The sequence below is a fragment of the Cyprinodon tularosa genome, unplaced genomic scaffold (assembly GCF_016077235.1).
Source record: "Cyprinodon tularosa strain WSP-4 unplaced genomic scaffold, ASM1607723v1 ctg21, whole genome shotgun sequence".
Classification (NCBI taxonomy): Eukaryota; Metazoa; Chordata; class Actinopteri; order Cyprinodontiformes; family Cyprinodontidae; genus Cyprinodon; species Cyprinodon tularosa.
The window spans coordinates 589477-606195 of NW_024038778.1; the positions used below are offsets into that span (position 1 = coordinate 589477).

At 37.3% G+C, this 16719-nt stretch overlaps 1 protein-coding gene across 1 annotated transcript in view; it reads right to left on the minus strand.

The window, feature by feature from the left end:
* gna12a (guanine nucleotide binding protein (G protein) alpha 12a) overlaps window positions 1–13711 on the minus strand; it is a 41471-nt gene extending 27760 nt beyond the window's left edge. Inside the window, exons 1-2 of the mRNA XM_038285332.1 lie at window positions 13577–13711; window positions 12944–13369 (exon numbers count right to left, since the gene is read on the minus strand). Coding sequence (XP_038141260.1) covers window positions 12944–13261 — 318 coding nt within the window. The 5' untranslated portion in view covers window positions 13262–13369; window positions 13577–13711. The remainder of the gene's footprint in view (window positions 1–12943; window positions 13370–13576) is intronic.
* Between the last annotated feature and the right edge of the window lie 3008 nt (window positions 13712–16719).

Here is a 16719-nt window from a genome sequence, read left to right on the forward strand (position 1 = left end):
TATATACAACTTAATCAGTTTTAGATTTACTCTTTTACCCTAACTTTTCTTTCCGATCTGAAACATTCAACTGTGCCCAGATTAAAAACAGCAGAGGTGTGCAGGGCACCATCTTTTAACGTCTCTCTATAAATATTTTCTGTCACTTTTTAGGAGAACAAACTGGCATAGCTATTCTACTGTGCCTGGAGATGCAAAGCTAACTGGAAAGAAGTCTGGACCCCTAAAGGACTGAAGTGGTTCTGATCGATGGCTTTAAATAATCAACTGCTATGTGAAGAATTCAATGTTCAGCAACATGCTGGATCCACAAGTCCAGCTCTGTCTATGGTTAAATGGACGTTACATGTGTGGTGTGTCTCAATGATTCAAGACCACCTAATCCCTTTGAAACACTAATGTCTAGTCAGGTTTGTTTGTATAGCCCAATCTCACATCCAATAGCCCTTAGACGCCCACAATGTTAACTTCGCCTCAGCCAGATAGACTTTTTCTTGACAGCTAGAAAATCCTCTAAAAAGCCCAAACAACCGTAGATGGGGAGGAAGAGGGGATTCCACAGTGAAGATGGAGGGTTGAGCAAGCAAAGATGCTTTTCTCACTAATGCATCATCGATGTGTGTATGTTTGTAGTCAGACAGATGGGGGGGGGGGGGTTCTGACTCAGTGCTGTGGGGCGCTTTTAAGGCTAATCCCACAATGAGAGGTTTTTTTATAAGTACAAATGGATGATTTAACTTTAAAAAAAAAAAAACTAAGTGAGGAAGTTAGACGCTGATGTTTAAGACCAATACTCACAATAAGTCGACATGTCGACCCACAAGAGCAAGGTGTCAGGAACGAAAATACAAAATCAGTGTTTCTTTATACAAAGACTGAGTCATTTCCAGACCGCTGCCACAGGTATTCTGTTAGCTCACACGGCCTCTTATTGATTCACCAATCTGAACAAACTCTTGCATAAACTCTCATATTGATGTCTGGTTCTCTTCCTGTATGCCTGCATGTTTAAATAGCTTTCCGTTTTCCTGTTTGTGGGCCTTTGTCTTTCTGCAAGGAGGCAGTAAGTGCAGCAAAAAACAAGGCAAATTCACACGTTTCATTTTCTAAAAAAATTAAAATATATTACCCCATTTCAGCTAAAGGGAGGTAATTAGGTAATTGTAGTCAGAAAGTGAAGAAAAATCACATGACAACATCATCTTTAGGCGGCCCAACAACAGCTCTGATGGTCATAAGATTCTGGAGGAGTAGAAGAAAAAACGGCATCGTTCCTGAAGAGTCTGCTTTGTTTGTTGTCTGATTGTACCACTAATGAAACTCTAAGTTTTACCCTACAGTTATAGCAGGGTTTACACATACAATGCTTTCAATAAAGCAAACGTTCCTCCATTGCCTTTTTCAGTTGTCTAATAATTATTCTATATATGTAATGTTTTCCTTAGTTTTGTGTAAAAATATCAAAGTTAACATAAATACATGCTTGAAAACAGTTTGTATGCAATTAATCTATGTAATGTCTTTAACTTATTAAATGAAGTTACTGGAATTAATGAACTTGTATTCTAGTTTTATTAATATAAGTTGAACTGGAAATGCACGCATGCCCCGGTGGAGGTTTGTTGTGATAAACGTCATCTGATTGGCCTCCTTCGACCTATTCTTAGAACAAAAATCAATCCCGATAAGGCTGCTACAGGCCGATTGCGATTTATTGATCGATGCATCTCTATGGGGTCAAATTGTGGCTCTGGAACTGATTTTATTTTGCACCCCCTTCAACTCAAGAATGATATAAAACAACTTTAAAGCAAAGGTGATTTATGCAGAGATACCTTTGATCTTTAATCAGAGTGAAAATATTACAGATGAATGAACATGTAAGGTACAGCACAAACATAATTCTTTTGTAACCAAGCTTTCATAGTAAACAGAACATCTATCCAGCCAAACTTCAAGAAGCTTAACCAGTTAATAAATAATAAAAATAAACCTGGCTGTATCTGGAGTCGCAAATAGGGGAAGACCACATTTATAGCCCAAAGTGACAGAGCTACTCACATCAGTTTTTCTAGATGATGTCATAACAGAAGAGCTGATTCTAATACTGGCTCAAATTCAGATGCAATTTCCTGTTTAAACACAAGAAAGGCGCCAAACAGATGGTTTTGGACAAAAAAAAAGCAATAAATGCGCGGTAAATCGTCAAAAGTTTGAGAAACCAGGACAGTGTCTCAACATTTTAAATCAAAAAGAGAATTCATTTCTGTAATTCTGTTAAAATATGAAACCTGTTTAGATTAATTCCATTAGGACAGCTACAGTTTCAGCCTCTATTTATATTAATTTTGATTTAATATTATTATGATTTACAGCGAACAAAAAGCATTAATCACCTTTTTCAGAAAAGAAAAGCACAGACTCCAGTCGTTGCTCATGCCTTGTGAATTTCCATCAAAGTTTTAAAGGGGAATCACTACACAGCTGTGCTTATTATTGCTGCTTCTATTACTTCCAGTTAATGTTCTTTGCACAAAGACATGAGTAAACCATTTGTGACTTATATCTTGCGTAAATGATGAGTATCTACTAGACACCTGTCATTATTATGAAGGCCATAATATAGGTTCTATAGGTTTCTATCAAGCATTCTTTCTCATTGGTCCAATATCATATTAATTTGTGTTAGATAGTGGTGTACCTAAAAAAGCCCAATCTTTGATTAATGAACAAATATATGATGTTTACTTATTAAAAAGTGTTTCTAAAATTAGCCCTTACGATTTATTTCTCATTAACTGAGACACCCGTATATTACCTTAAATTTAATATTAGGTATAGGATTATTTTTCTGTGCTTCCGAACTTTTTCCTTTGTTGGACTGGCTTCATAGTTAAGCTAGGCATCTCTAAAGAGCTCTAACGAGCAGCTCCAACATTAAGGAAGTCAATAAGCTGAAACAGAGTCCAGTTTTGACAGAGGACCAGCTCACGGTAAAGTTACAGACAAAGACGCCTAAAGACTCCAGTATCTAAAGCCTGAACTGGTGACCTGTGACAGTCACCGCGGTCAGCAGCATTAGGAGCAGCTTTCTCCAGCCGACGGCCCAGACTGGCTCCAAACTCTTTCATTTATCAGAGTGTGGCAATTATGAGACAGCTCTCTTCCTGCACTAATGCTGCCGATTACGTAACCTGCATTTTTATTCCCCAAGAGGAATATGACTGACTAACTCCAAGATCACAACCAACAACACTATATTTTACACATTGATGAGAAATAAAGCCAGATACATTATTGAATATGAAGTTATCTATTAAGAAATGTTTTTCAGGTCCATGTCGAACCACATGTTTTAGTCATTGGAACAAAAACTAACTTAACTGCTTTTATGGAACATAGTCATACTTCTACTGTTCTTTTTACATGAGAAATTAGTATATTCTCCCCCTAACAGCTACTTCTATTTCCCTTAGCATGCCTGAGACGAACCTGCTCCCTTTTTTCTGTTTTGAGCTGTACCTTCTTTTTTGGGGGGGTGGAATCTGTGAGACCCCACAGAATCTCATTATAATAATCGTCCTGGCTTTAACTAGGACTATGGATTTTCGATTGTTCATTTGTCTCAGTGAGTCGTTGGTGGATTTCCTTGTATGTTTTAGGTCAGTAGCTGCATTTCCATTACAATAGTGTGCAAAGCTATGTCGATATTCTTATTATTTTGAAAATGTAAAAAATTCACAATTGCGGTATTTCCATTACAATAACAAATACAATGAAAATTGCATGTAAATATGTTTAATAATGCAATAATTCTGAAAAACAACATGGCAGAGGAGGAATGTAAACACATTCAATTCAGTTTATTCATATATCGTTGATTCACAACACATGTCATCTCAAGGCACTTTACAGTTCACCAGATCATGCAGTCAAATTGATTCAAAGTTTTCTATCTAAGGAAAACCAGCTGATTGCATTGACTCATTGACTTGGATGCAATCTCTCACACTAAGCATGCTTGTAGCGACAGTGGAGAGGAAAAACTGCCTTTTAACAGGAAGAAACCTCCAGCAGAACCAGAACCGTTGGTAACTAAATGTAAAAAATACTCAATGTCCTCATGAATCCAAATATGTTGCACCATCCTCCAACTACTTCCACTCTTCTTTATCTTTTTACAAGGCAGTACGGTCCGGTTTCAGATCATGTGACTCTTGTGATGTGAAAAAGCATTTCTAGTAGAATTTTGCAAAACACAAGAATTTCAATACAACCAGAAAACATGAACATTTTTTAAAATTGCAGTTTTTAGTGTTTTTATTTTAATTAACTCATTTTTAGAATCGCAACTTGCTAAATTTGATGTTTAATGGGAATTTTGTACATTTACCATGAAAGTTTTTTTTAAATCAAAAGTGTCATGATTGCACTTCAGTGATGACATTTCAGGGCTTCCATAACCTGATAAACATCCTGTGGTCTGCCTTCAAGCTGAAGTTGCTCTGACAGCTTTTTAGTTTATCTTTATTTCAGAGATTTCCTCTAAAGTTAAACTGCTGATATATTTCAAATTACTTTTTTAAACTTCTTTAAACCTTTTTAAAAAACTCACAAACTGCAACAATCTTCTATTTGACAGCTTCTGGCAGCTGTTTGGATCCAACCACAGGGTTCACTCTTACATTAAGATGAAAAGCAAGCTAAATATCCAAAGTTAAAACTAAATATCTGAACCTCTTTCAAAATGCTGAGTCATGGTCTCCTCATCATGCGCTCCGGACGTGATGGGTCTTTGTGTGTGATTTTTGTCAGTCTAAAGAAGAATAATAGGGAGGGGGGACGGGGGGATCTTCATCTACATCCACAATGCATGTCTTGATGCTCGATTCTGATTTATAGATGCAATCAAATTTTTTTCCGCTTGGGCTTTTAATCTATTACTCAAATGTGTTCACCATCAGACCCCGCCTGAACATTTCACAGCCCCAACGCGACCCACAAAGGGACAGGGTAGACGTCACACAGCAGCACACTGTTTACAGAAGGGATAAAAGGTGTTGGCATCTCTGTTATTATAAGTTGTCGACAGTATTACCATCACATCATAACAACAAAGAAATGTTAAAAGATAGCTGAAATATTTCCAGTGGGTTTTTTGTGGAGCAGCAACTGTTGAGGTTTGTTTGAATGAGTAGTCAAAGCCTGGATGATAACGTGATGAGCTATAAAATATAATATAAAAGCTATTGGATTGTATATAATTTAGTACATGTGGAAAATCAGATTTTCTTTGAAGATGACAGGATGGAAATTGGGCTGTTCTGACTGCCATAAAATTGTCAGAAATGAGTTGCATATGGGCAAAAAAGCATAACACTTAAAAGAAATTGCATTTGCTAAAAAAAAAAAGAAGTCCAATGGCTGTATAAAAATGTGCCTTGACTACTGGGGCCACACATATTTATTGGTGACAGATGGCGGGGGCTGTCAGAGCAAAGAGATAAGATATCACATGCTCACTTTGGAAAAGTGGAAAAGGACCAGCCGTGTTTTGTTGTCCGTATTTATCCTCCATTCTGGCATGCAAGTTAGAGGACTAAAATGAATCCAGTATAATGGATATTTGCAGCTCCGCTTAAGCCAGTGGGATTTCTTTTGTTTAACCTTGTCGTGTGAGAAACAAATGCTTCCATGTTGATGAGGATTAAGGCAGAGATTTTAGACTTTACAGGATGCAGAATTATAGACTCACAGAGCAGCACCACACCCACAGGCTCTGTCTTTAAAACCAGCACCTGTGTGTTCTGTGCCGGTTTTATTCCTCCTTCCTTTCCAGCTATATTCCCTTCCTTTGTCATCAGGCTCCCATGAAAGAAGGGGATTCTCTACACCTGCCAGGTGACGCTGATCCTCCACTGGCAGACAAAACCACACATAACAAAGGATAAGCATAATTATGAGCCAGGTTTAATTTTAGACAAATGGATAAAAGAAAAGCTGAACATTTAATTAGGCAAATTTTGCTGCGCTATTTGACTAATTTCCAGTTCTTTCTTAGGTTAAAAATGCTAACTGTAAGTTGATATTGAGCAGGTTGATGATTAGTTTCTTTCTTAATGATTATATCAAGTTGTAGCTCTGTGCAACTTGAATGTTTAAATGGATAAAAGAGGATTTGTGAAGATATTAAATCTTACAAGAGTAAAAGCATTTAATACCTTACACAGGGCAGGTAGCTTTACATTGATATACTAAATAATTGGTGCTGAGACTAAAGCTAATGTCTACTCAGAGAAAGGCTGAGCAGGAATTGGATTTCTGTCTTGAATCATCTCAATTCTTAAAAGTATCCTGGACGTTAACAAGGAAGTTCTTCTATAAACTATATAATCATTATCAGGTTAGCAGGGGACTGATATTTACACAGAGACCAATGATTATTTACACTGGAAACGGAGGTAGAAAGCAGTGTACCACTAATGATCTTCCTGTGTGAAACATGTGCTGACAACTCAACATTTAGCATCGGGCCCAGTTAGCTTGGCCACAGGCTTGTATCTTATAGGGAATGACTGATAAAGATTATTAAATATAAAAAAACTACTTATTGTAATAATATCATTAGTGTTAATATTTGATGTATATATTGTTAGTTCACAACAGATATCATCACAAGGTGCTTTACAAAGAAGAAATACATTAAAAAGTAAAGTAGTAAAAGATTAGCTGTTTATAAAGTTAAGAGATCCTTTTCCATATTCCTGACACTCCCTTAGTGAGTGAAAAACAATAAAAATATTTTACTACAGAAGAGAATAGCTTGAGATTTATTTCCAATTTTAGATTTTTGTTTGTGACCATCTTCAGTTGTTTAAGCATAAACAATTCACTGAATATTTTTTTTAATGTAACAAACCTACACAACTTTTTAGGTTATGGCCGCCTCAGAACTACCACTAGATGAAACTTTAAAAATGGTGTTGTTTACCTGCCCCGCTACTAGTGAACAGTTAGTAGTCTTTGAAACTCAGCAACATCAGATTGCCTACAAATAACGCCTGCTCCAAAAGGCCACACCTCAAAGTCACACTGTTCATCAGTTATGGCTTCTCCGTTCGTGCAGATTTCAGATTTGTCTGTTTACAAACATCCATCCATTTTTCATCACACTTCGATCCCAAGGGGTGCTGGATAAACAGGACAAACAACCATTCACATGCACACCTAAGGAGAATTTACAGCCAATTAACTTAACAGTCATGTTTTTGGACTGTGGTAGAAAGCCAGAGTACCCGGAGAGAACCCACACATGCTCAGGGAGAATATGCAAACTCCATGCAGAAAGACCCAAGGCCCGGAATCAAATCGAACCCAGAACCTTCTTGCTACAAGGCAGCAGTGCCACCCACTGATCCACTGAGCAGCCTTGTTTAGGAACATGGACAAGGATTTCTCTTCCCCAAAAGTTACACTCTGAAACTGGCTTTCAAATCATGCCATTTTCAAAGAAAGCTCATGCTGTTTTATACATGAATAACAAAAACACGGCTAAACGTTTTCATCCCAAAAATAATTTTCTGGTTAAGACATTAGAATTAGACAAAATTAAACAGTTTCGGGCAGCAACTAACGATTATTTTGAAAAAAAAAAAATTGATTAATCTGTCGATTTTTTCCCGATTAATCGATTAATAATCAGAAAGCAAATGGTTCCTTAAAGAAGATTTTTTGCAAAAATTAAACCAAATGAAAATAAAGCTTTATCACTTGATGAGTTCTGGAAAGGTCGTATTGACAGACAAAAAAAGATTTTATCATAAATGCAAGACGATTTAATATAACTTTATTTGTTATGTTTTACAATTTTAATTTTTGCTGTAAGTAGGTCGCTCTGTCACCTAAAGGAATATTTACAGTCTCTATACTCCAGTTAATGATTAATCGATTACTAAATTAGTTGATGATTGTTTCAATAATGGATTAATCTGATTGTTTAATCCATACAACAGATTAGCTGAAACAATTAGCTGTATCTGTGGGGTTAAAAAACTTCAGAGCCCTGTATATACAGTTGAACCCCTAAAAAAAAAAAAAAAATATATATATATATATATATATATATATATATATATATATATAAAAACATCTATATAGCTTTTTATGAACCTTAAACCAAGACTCGGAAATCTTTCTCATACCTCATCCAAAAGTTAGGCTATCCAAAGTAATTTTTTATATTAACTGTATGCTTTTATATGTTTAGGCTGCTGTAGGACATAGGGATCATTGTTTTTATCTTTCTGCTTCATTCTATCTCCAATCTCCCGAATCGTTGCTGCAAGCCCATCCAGGAGGAGCATGTCTTGCATGACTGGATGCAATCAACTGCTTCTCCTTGACAGAAACATTTAACCAATTTACAGTAACTGTATGATCTGTTTGAAATGTCTCTGTAAAATGACTTGCAATGACATGCGTTGTATTTGACGCTAAACAACTGAATTGAATAGAATTCCTCTGGAATGTTATTTTGCCATTTTAGATCATTGGTGGGATTTTGCATGTCCATCCCATTTAAATCATTTAGATCATCATACTGGTAGAAATGTCAGACAAAGACAATCCGAGTAAACACGGCATGATTGCACTGAATCACAGCTCTGTAACAGAAAGCAAAAAGTAGCTCTGGAAATTAGGTTTAATTTTAAAAGATGATATTTTAGTCGGAATCTTTCAAATCACACATCTTGAAAAGTATAAATGAATGCTAAAAAAAAGACACAATTTCTAGTAATAACCATTGCTCCAACAAGCTGATTTTGGTAGGAGCACATGAAACAAAATCTAAAGTCACTGAGATTTTTAATCAGGACAATACAAAAGAAAAATTATTATAATAACATGTATGAGAATGTTTGATTGTGACTGAACCATGACAGGTCGGTGCCTCTATAGAAGCAACCAATGATCCTTGGACCAAATGTACAAGTTTTTGGGAAACATAAAGTGGTTATTAGGTGTATAATCATCATGGAAGGACTCGCTTTGTTCACAAAAGAAAGCTGTGGGACCTTTTTCTGAACTTTGAAAATAACCTCCATCCTTTCATGTTTGCAGCTAACCCTCATGTTAAGCTGTCTGCAAAGCAGTTCCTTCTGTTACAAGCTCATTCTGATGAGCAGACATGCATTCTTTGGTGTGTGTAGTTTACATTAAACTGTGGTTAAGTGTGGGCGGGTTCAGGGAGGACTGTGTTCAGAATCTGTCCTGAGACAGGCTGTGGCTATACGCCTGCATTTGGGGGGAGGGTTGTGAATGCTGTCTTGTCTGAGGTTGGAGTGCAGGCTCTTATCTGGCTTGTCTGGGCTGTGTGGCACTCGGGGCGGATGTGCTCATCCCTCAGGAATAGTCTGGTATTGTTAGCTGGTGAAGGAGGCCCAGCCATGACAGCAAACAAAAGGACAGGGACACACAGACTTCAGGATAAAAATATGCACTATGTCAACAGAGCTGGAGGTGCCTGTTAGAGAGAGTTTCTAGAGACATAAAAACTGTATAGCACAACATGAAATCATTATTTTCACGAGGATTTAGTCTGCTTGTGATAAAGATTACACCATTATTTATCAGTTGAGAACAAAGAACAGTCATGTTGAGATCAGGGGCGGAGCTAGATTGGGGGCCAGGGGTGGCCATGGCCAGCCTTAGCCAATCATTGGCCACCCCTACCATTTATTTCCCTCTAATCCAGACAGTGGCAGCAGTAATACTCTCAAGTAGAATATTTAAATAATTTAACCCCTAGAACCCTACGGACCCACCGGTGGGTCCAGCTGCTACGTGACCTCGTAATTTTAACAAACCCCCAGTATTGATGTAGAAAACACATTTGGCACAGTTTGGTGAAATTTTTGGATAAATGTGCCAAAATGGCCTCTCCGCCCTAAGAAATTTCTCACTAATACCATTCTAAAATAAATATGATTCATCTGATTGAGTCCAAATTTGGTATATTTTTACACAACATTTAGATTTAAAAGTCTGTACTACTTTTTTGTGCTATAAATAATATTTTGGTAGTGTTTTGCAATGTTTATTTCAAAGAAAATTTTGGCGAGCTTAAAAAAAATGCAAAATATTTTGTATTTTGTCCCTAATATTTCAGGCAGGGTCAAAGCTACAATGGTGCTGACACCAGAAAACCATTCTATGACATCTTACCTTTACAGAGGTACCAAAAGTTTCTTCTTAAATCTAATAGCTGTGAGGCTATAAGTGATTTACTTTTGTGTGTTTTTGTCAGGCAGAAATTTATTTATACCCCCTTAGGGTGTAAGAGGTTAAATGTTTTATATATTAACATTAGGGCTGTTGTAAACGAATATTTTAGTAATCGAGTAATCTATCGATTATTCTTACGATTAATCGAGTAATCGGATAAAAAAAATTTATAAAATAAACTATTGGCAAATCTGCAATAACACCAGTTAGTCCAGATCAGTCCAATATCTCATTTTTGAGCATCCCTTAACCATCACAGAAAAATCTAAATGCAGAGAAATGTTTTTTTATGTATTGGAAAACAGAATGTAATCTATATGTTAGGAAAAAAATAAACTTACTCAAAATGTAAAGGTTTGAGTTTGTACAGAGTTCTGCAGCCTTAACTAGTCATGATAAAATGCAAAAATTTTGCTATTTTTATAAAAACGATGCTATTATTTATTCTTGATTGCTTAGGTATAAACAAATATAGAATTACTACAAAAAATATTAATCAAAAATTTCTAATTCATACATAACAGTAGCGAGAAGAAAAGACTGTAACTTTTCAGGATGGAAAGACACCAATAAATAAATGCTTTTCAGCTTATGCCTGTAATCTGTTGCTGCGTATTTTTATCAAAAAACTTACATTAAGTCCTGCATAATTTCTCTCAGTTCCACCCTCACATACAATTTACACTACACCCGGTTAAGTAACCGCTATGTTTAGATGTAACGTTAGCAAAATAATGTGCCTCAATTTACATCTATAACATGGCAGATTATCACACAACGTAGTTAGCAAAGAGAACTTAAACGTTACCGTGTACGAGTTGGATGCATGTAGCGGGTGTTTTCTCTTCAGATGCTGCAACATTGATGTTGTGCTGTTGTGGTACGCCAATTCTGCTTTGCAGTGGATGCATTGCGCTGTGTTGTCCTTTCTGTTTAGCCTAAAATGTTCCCAAACTTTTGACATTTTTTGTCGCGTTCGGGGTTCTCCTTCTGAGCATTCTCCGGTTCCCTCCATAGCTACAAACTTAGCACAAGCGCTCCAGGCGCTAACGGAAGTGGTAGCGTTGTGCAACACAAAAACCCTCCGGCTAGACCAGTGTGCTGCGTATTTAACAGCATTGCTTATTACAATACAATAAATTTAGCGAAGCTTCGAGGCAGATAAATTTCCTCGAGGATTTTTTGTAATCGAGTTACTCGATGAATCGTTTCAGCCCTAATTGACATTATATTAACATTAACATTGAAGATCATAAATACAGAATTCATGCTTTATTCGGAACTATGTGTCTCTGCAAGTCATCTAAGGCTACGTTCAAACTGCAGGCCTTGATGCTCAATTCCGATTTTTTTGAGAAAACCGATTTTGTTGCGTTGCTGTTCATATTTCCAAATATATGCAACTTGTATGTGATCTTCTGTATGAACTGCAGTCATACAACACATGTGACCCGCATGCGCAGTAGAGGACGCAATGACGTCACAGGCCAGCGTGCTATGTTTATGGAAGTAAACATGGATGGTAGTGCCGGCGCGCTTCTAGCGATCTTTTCCAACTATAAAAACACATTCTTTTCAATATGTTTAAACATAAATACTGCTCTCCGCATCATCATCTGCCATGGTCGTTGTTTTTCTTGCCGCTTCTGCGTAGCATAATAGTGACCTTTGTCGGGTATTAATGACGTTCAGGTTGGATGAATCCGACCTGGCCGTTCAGACACAGGTCGCATTTGAAAAGATCAGATTCGTATCGGATTCCGGACCACATAGCCAAGTGGCCTGGGTCGGATTAGAAAAAAATCGGATCTGTGTTGTTCAGACTGACATGAAAAGATCAGATCCAGGTCGCATATGGGCCAAAAAAATCGGATTTGGGTCACTTCAGGCTGCAGTGGGAACGTAACCTAAGAGTCTTCAGTAAAATAATTGATAAATAGCTATTTTAATAAAATTTATTAAATAATCAATTTATGTAGATATTAGTATTTGTAAATATCAATTCTGTGCAGAATAATTATTGATAAAAGTAGGTAAGTAATGACAATGGAAAAGATGTTCGCCTAAAACTCAAACCTCAATGAATTGTATCCACTATACCTTTTAGCTAGAAAGCACAGATGTTTAAATATTTATGTGTCTATTTGTCAGCAAAGTTTGTAGAAAAGTATAGTTAGTCCTTATTTAGAAAACATGGATGTTGTGCCCATCAATCTTCCTGACACTGAGGTTCTGGTGCCTCTCAACTTTCGGCCACCCCTCAGTGTACATTGGTTATTGCCTGGCCACCCTTATTAGAAATTTCTGGCTACGCCTCTGGTTGAGATGTTTTTCATATACAAACGCAGAGATCTGATGATTTAGTGGTTAGAAATTAAATATGTGACATGCATAAAAGTTAAACCGCAAGGATGAATGGATGGATGCTACTAATAAAAATTGGGAAAAGGAATAAAGTTAGGAAATATTCTATATTTGATATTTTTATAGACAGAAGGAACTTGATCAACTGCAATAAAATCAACTAAAGGATAAAATCAGCCTTTTTAACTGCTGTATCACAAACACCATGTCCATTTGGTTCTACAGCTTTAGAAGTATAAGCAATCAGAGTAAACATAAGATGATCCAGTCATGTATTATTAAAGTCAGTCCTTACCTTTAGTATATTCTCATATATAGTATCCCGGAAATCCAGGAGCGCTTTCTTATCAAACTCCTGGCCGTTAATGATGCGCATCTGTTTCAGGAATGTGGACTTTCCGCTCTCTCCGGCCCCGAGGAGCAGAATCTTCACCAGCCGACGAACGGCTCTCCTCTCCCGGGCCAGCATAGCGTCTATCTCCCGGCTCCGGCGTCTGGCTTCCCGCTCCTGAGGCGCGTCCCTCTCCCTCCTGCCCTGCTTGCTGCCTCCCGGCTCCCGGGTGGCCTCCGCCGGGAGCAGGCAGCGGCTCAGGGTGCGGACCACTCCCGACATGGTGCGGGAAAGCAAGTGGGGTGAAAAAATGTAAAGTTTACCGAAACTCCAGTGGGAAAATGTTCATTATAGGACCTCTGGGATGGGAACGGCCCAGCTCGGCTACAGCTGTGTAAATCAGAAAAGTTTACATTTAGTGAAATATGTCTTTATTTACGGTCCGACCGGCAGACAAGCCGTGTCCATCTTGGTTAGACGAACGAACAAGATAACAAAAAAAAAACTCTTCAAGGATAAACGACGCCAAAAAAAACTGCTGAAGTTTAACCGCTTGAATAGCCAAATTAAAGGCAATAAAATAGGACTTTAACAGACCTGGAAACGGTTTGTCCGCCCGAGGCACAGCAGTGCTTCTAGCTGTGAAATGTCTCTCAGCAGGACAGCCCGGTCCAAGCTATCCGGACAGGCAGGCAACTGCGCTCAGTGAACTTGAGAACGCGGCCCCTGCGGGCGGCGGTGGGACGGTCACCCCGATAAGGGCACCGATGCTGCACCGTCACCCGCCGAAAGGGGGCGCCACCGTGACAATGTCTAGGAACATCACATATGTGATGATGAAGTTCACCTTAACTATTTCTGAATTGGAATCTTCATCAGGAATGTATTTCTTAACAAAAAAGAAATGTATATATATATATATATATATATATATATATATATATATATATATACAGGTGCTGGTCATAAAATTAGAATATCATGAAAAAGTAGATTGATTTCAGTAATTCCATTTAAAAAGTGAAACTTGTATATTATATTCATACATTACATACAAACTCATATATTTCAGATGTTTATTTTGTTTAATTTTGATGATTACAAATGACAACAAATGAAAATCTCAAATTCATCATATCAGAAAATTAGAATATTGTGAAAAGGTTCAAAATTGATGGCCCCTGGTGCCACACTCTAATCAGCTAATTAACTCAAACCACCTGCAAAAGCCTTTAAATGATCTTTCAGTCTAGTTCTATAGGCTACACAATCATGGGGAAGACTGCTGACTTGACAGTTGTCCAAAAGACGACCATCGACACCTTGCACAAGGAGGGCAAGACACAAAAGGTCATCGCTAAAGAGGCTGGCTGTTCACAGAGCTCAGTGTCCAAGCACATTAATAGAGAGGCGAAGGGAAGGAAAAGATGTGGTCGAAAAAAGTGTACAAGCAAGAGAGATAACCGCACCCTGGAGAGGATTGTGAAACAAAACCCATTCAAAAATGTGGGGGAGATTCACAAAGAGTGGACTGCAGCTGGAGTGAGTGCTTCAAGAACCACCACACACAGACGTATGAAAGACATGGGTTTCTGCTGTCGCATTCCTTGTGTCAAGCCACTCTTGAACCACAGACAGCGTCAGAAGCGTCTTGCCTGGGCTAAAGAGAAACAGGACTGGACTGCTGGTGAGTGGTCCAAAGTCATGTTCTCTGATGAAAGTAAATTTTGCATTTCCTTTGGAAATCAAGGTCCCAGAGTCTGGAGGAAAAGAAGAGAGGCACTTCATCCACGTTGCTTGAAGTCCAGTGTAAAGTTTCCACAGTCAGTGATGGTTTGGGGTGCCATGTCATCTGCTGGTGTTGGTCCATTGTGTTTTCTGAGGTCAACGCAGCCACATACCAGGAAGTTTTAGAGCACTTCATGCTTCCTGCAGCTGACCAACTTTTTGGAGATGCAGATTTCATTTTCCAACAGGACTTGGCACCTGCACACAGTGCCAAAGCTACCAGTACCTGGTTGAAGGACCATGGTATCCCTGTTCTTAATTGGCCAGCAAACTCTCCTGACCTTAACCCCATAGAAAATCTATGGGGTATTGTGAAGAAGAAGATGCAATACACCAGACCCAACAATTCAGAAGAGCTAAAAGCCACTATTAGAGCAACCTGGGCTATCATAACACCTGAGCAGTGCCACAGACTGATCGACTCCATGCCACGCCGCATTGCTGCAGTAATACAGGCCAAAGGAGGCCCAACTAAATACTGAGTGCTGTACATGCTCATACTTTTTATGTTCATACTTTTCAGTTGGCCAACATTTCTATAAATCCTTTGTTTTTATTGGTCTTCAGTAATATTCTAATTTTCTGATATGATGAATTTGAGATTTTCATTTGTTGTCATTTGTAATCATCAAAATTAAACAAAATAAACATCTGAAATATATGAGTTTGTATGTAATGTATGAATATAATATACAAGTTTCACTTTTTAAATGGAATTACTGAAATCAATCTACTTTTTCATGATATTCTAATTTTATGACCAGCACCTGTATATATATATATATATATATATATATATATATATATATATATATATATATATATATATATATATATATATATATATATATATATATATATATATATGTAGTAGTCGAGTTGGGGGATGGTGTCATAGTTTGTTTTTTGGTAGCATAAACAGCCTACTTAATATATTCTACTAACCTAAAGCAATATGCATCCCGGACTGGCATGGCTATCACTGCCGATAATTAGTTAGGGACTAATTTCCCACTGGGATCAGCTTTATAGTCATGATAGGCCACTTCTGTGTTTTTACTTTGGAAAATATTTTGGCAATGAAAGATTTGGAACAAAACCTCACCAAACATTGTAAATGAATCCTTTCAAGTCAAGTATGTATTTATTCAAATTCAATCAATTAAACTGAAACAATCTGAAAAAAAACTGCCTACGAATTCAAATACATTAGGATTAGCCTGAAAATGAAATAAGCCTGTATAAAATCTAATAATTTTACTCATCTTTCGAATATTAATTTAGAGTATTTATTTTATAAAATAGACTGTTTATCAGAAAATCAGTATTGCTTCTATTGGCTGATTTAAAGCAAGCTAGGCAACATGCTGACAATTAAGGAGTTAAAACTATTCTAACAGGTCAGTTGAACTAAGCTATTTATTATTGATTAGACAACAGGCATTGTGCAAGTCACACGAGGGACTTGCAGTCAGATGTCAAGATTCAATTCATTTATGACCATTGGCCAGACATTAACACCACATTTGGCAGTTCTTTCAAGATAATAATCTTAACATGTGTCTTAAATTGCTTAATTAAAATACATTTTTCAAACTTTCGATTCTTTCCTCCAGGTTTCATCTGTTGTACAGAGAATTAACCCCCCCTGTAGGTGGAGTTCACATCGCCCACTGATGAGAAAACAGGTAGAAATATGAAGGAAAAGGGACATTTTAAACATGTTTTCATATTTTTTATACATGAATGCCTTAAAATGGATAGTTTTGGTGGATAGTCAGTGGATGGCAATTCCCCATTTTGCTATCAACACCAGTCTAGATCATTTCTGAAACTTTATTTGTTAAACTTAGAACCTGGAACCTGCCACAGATTCCCTCCCCTCCTTATTTTCACATTTCACATGATTATATATATATATATATATATATTTATATTATGGTTAGATATAA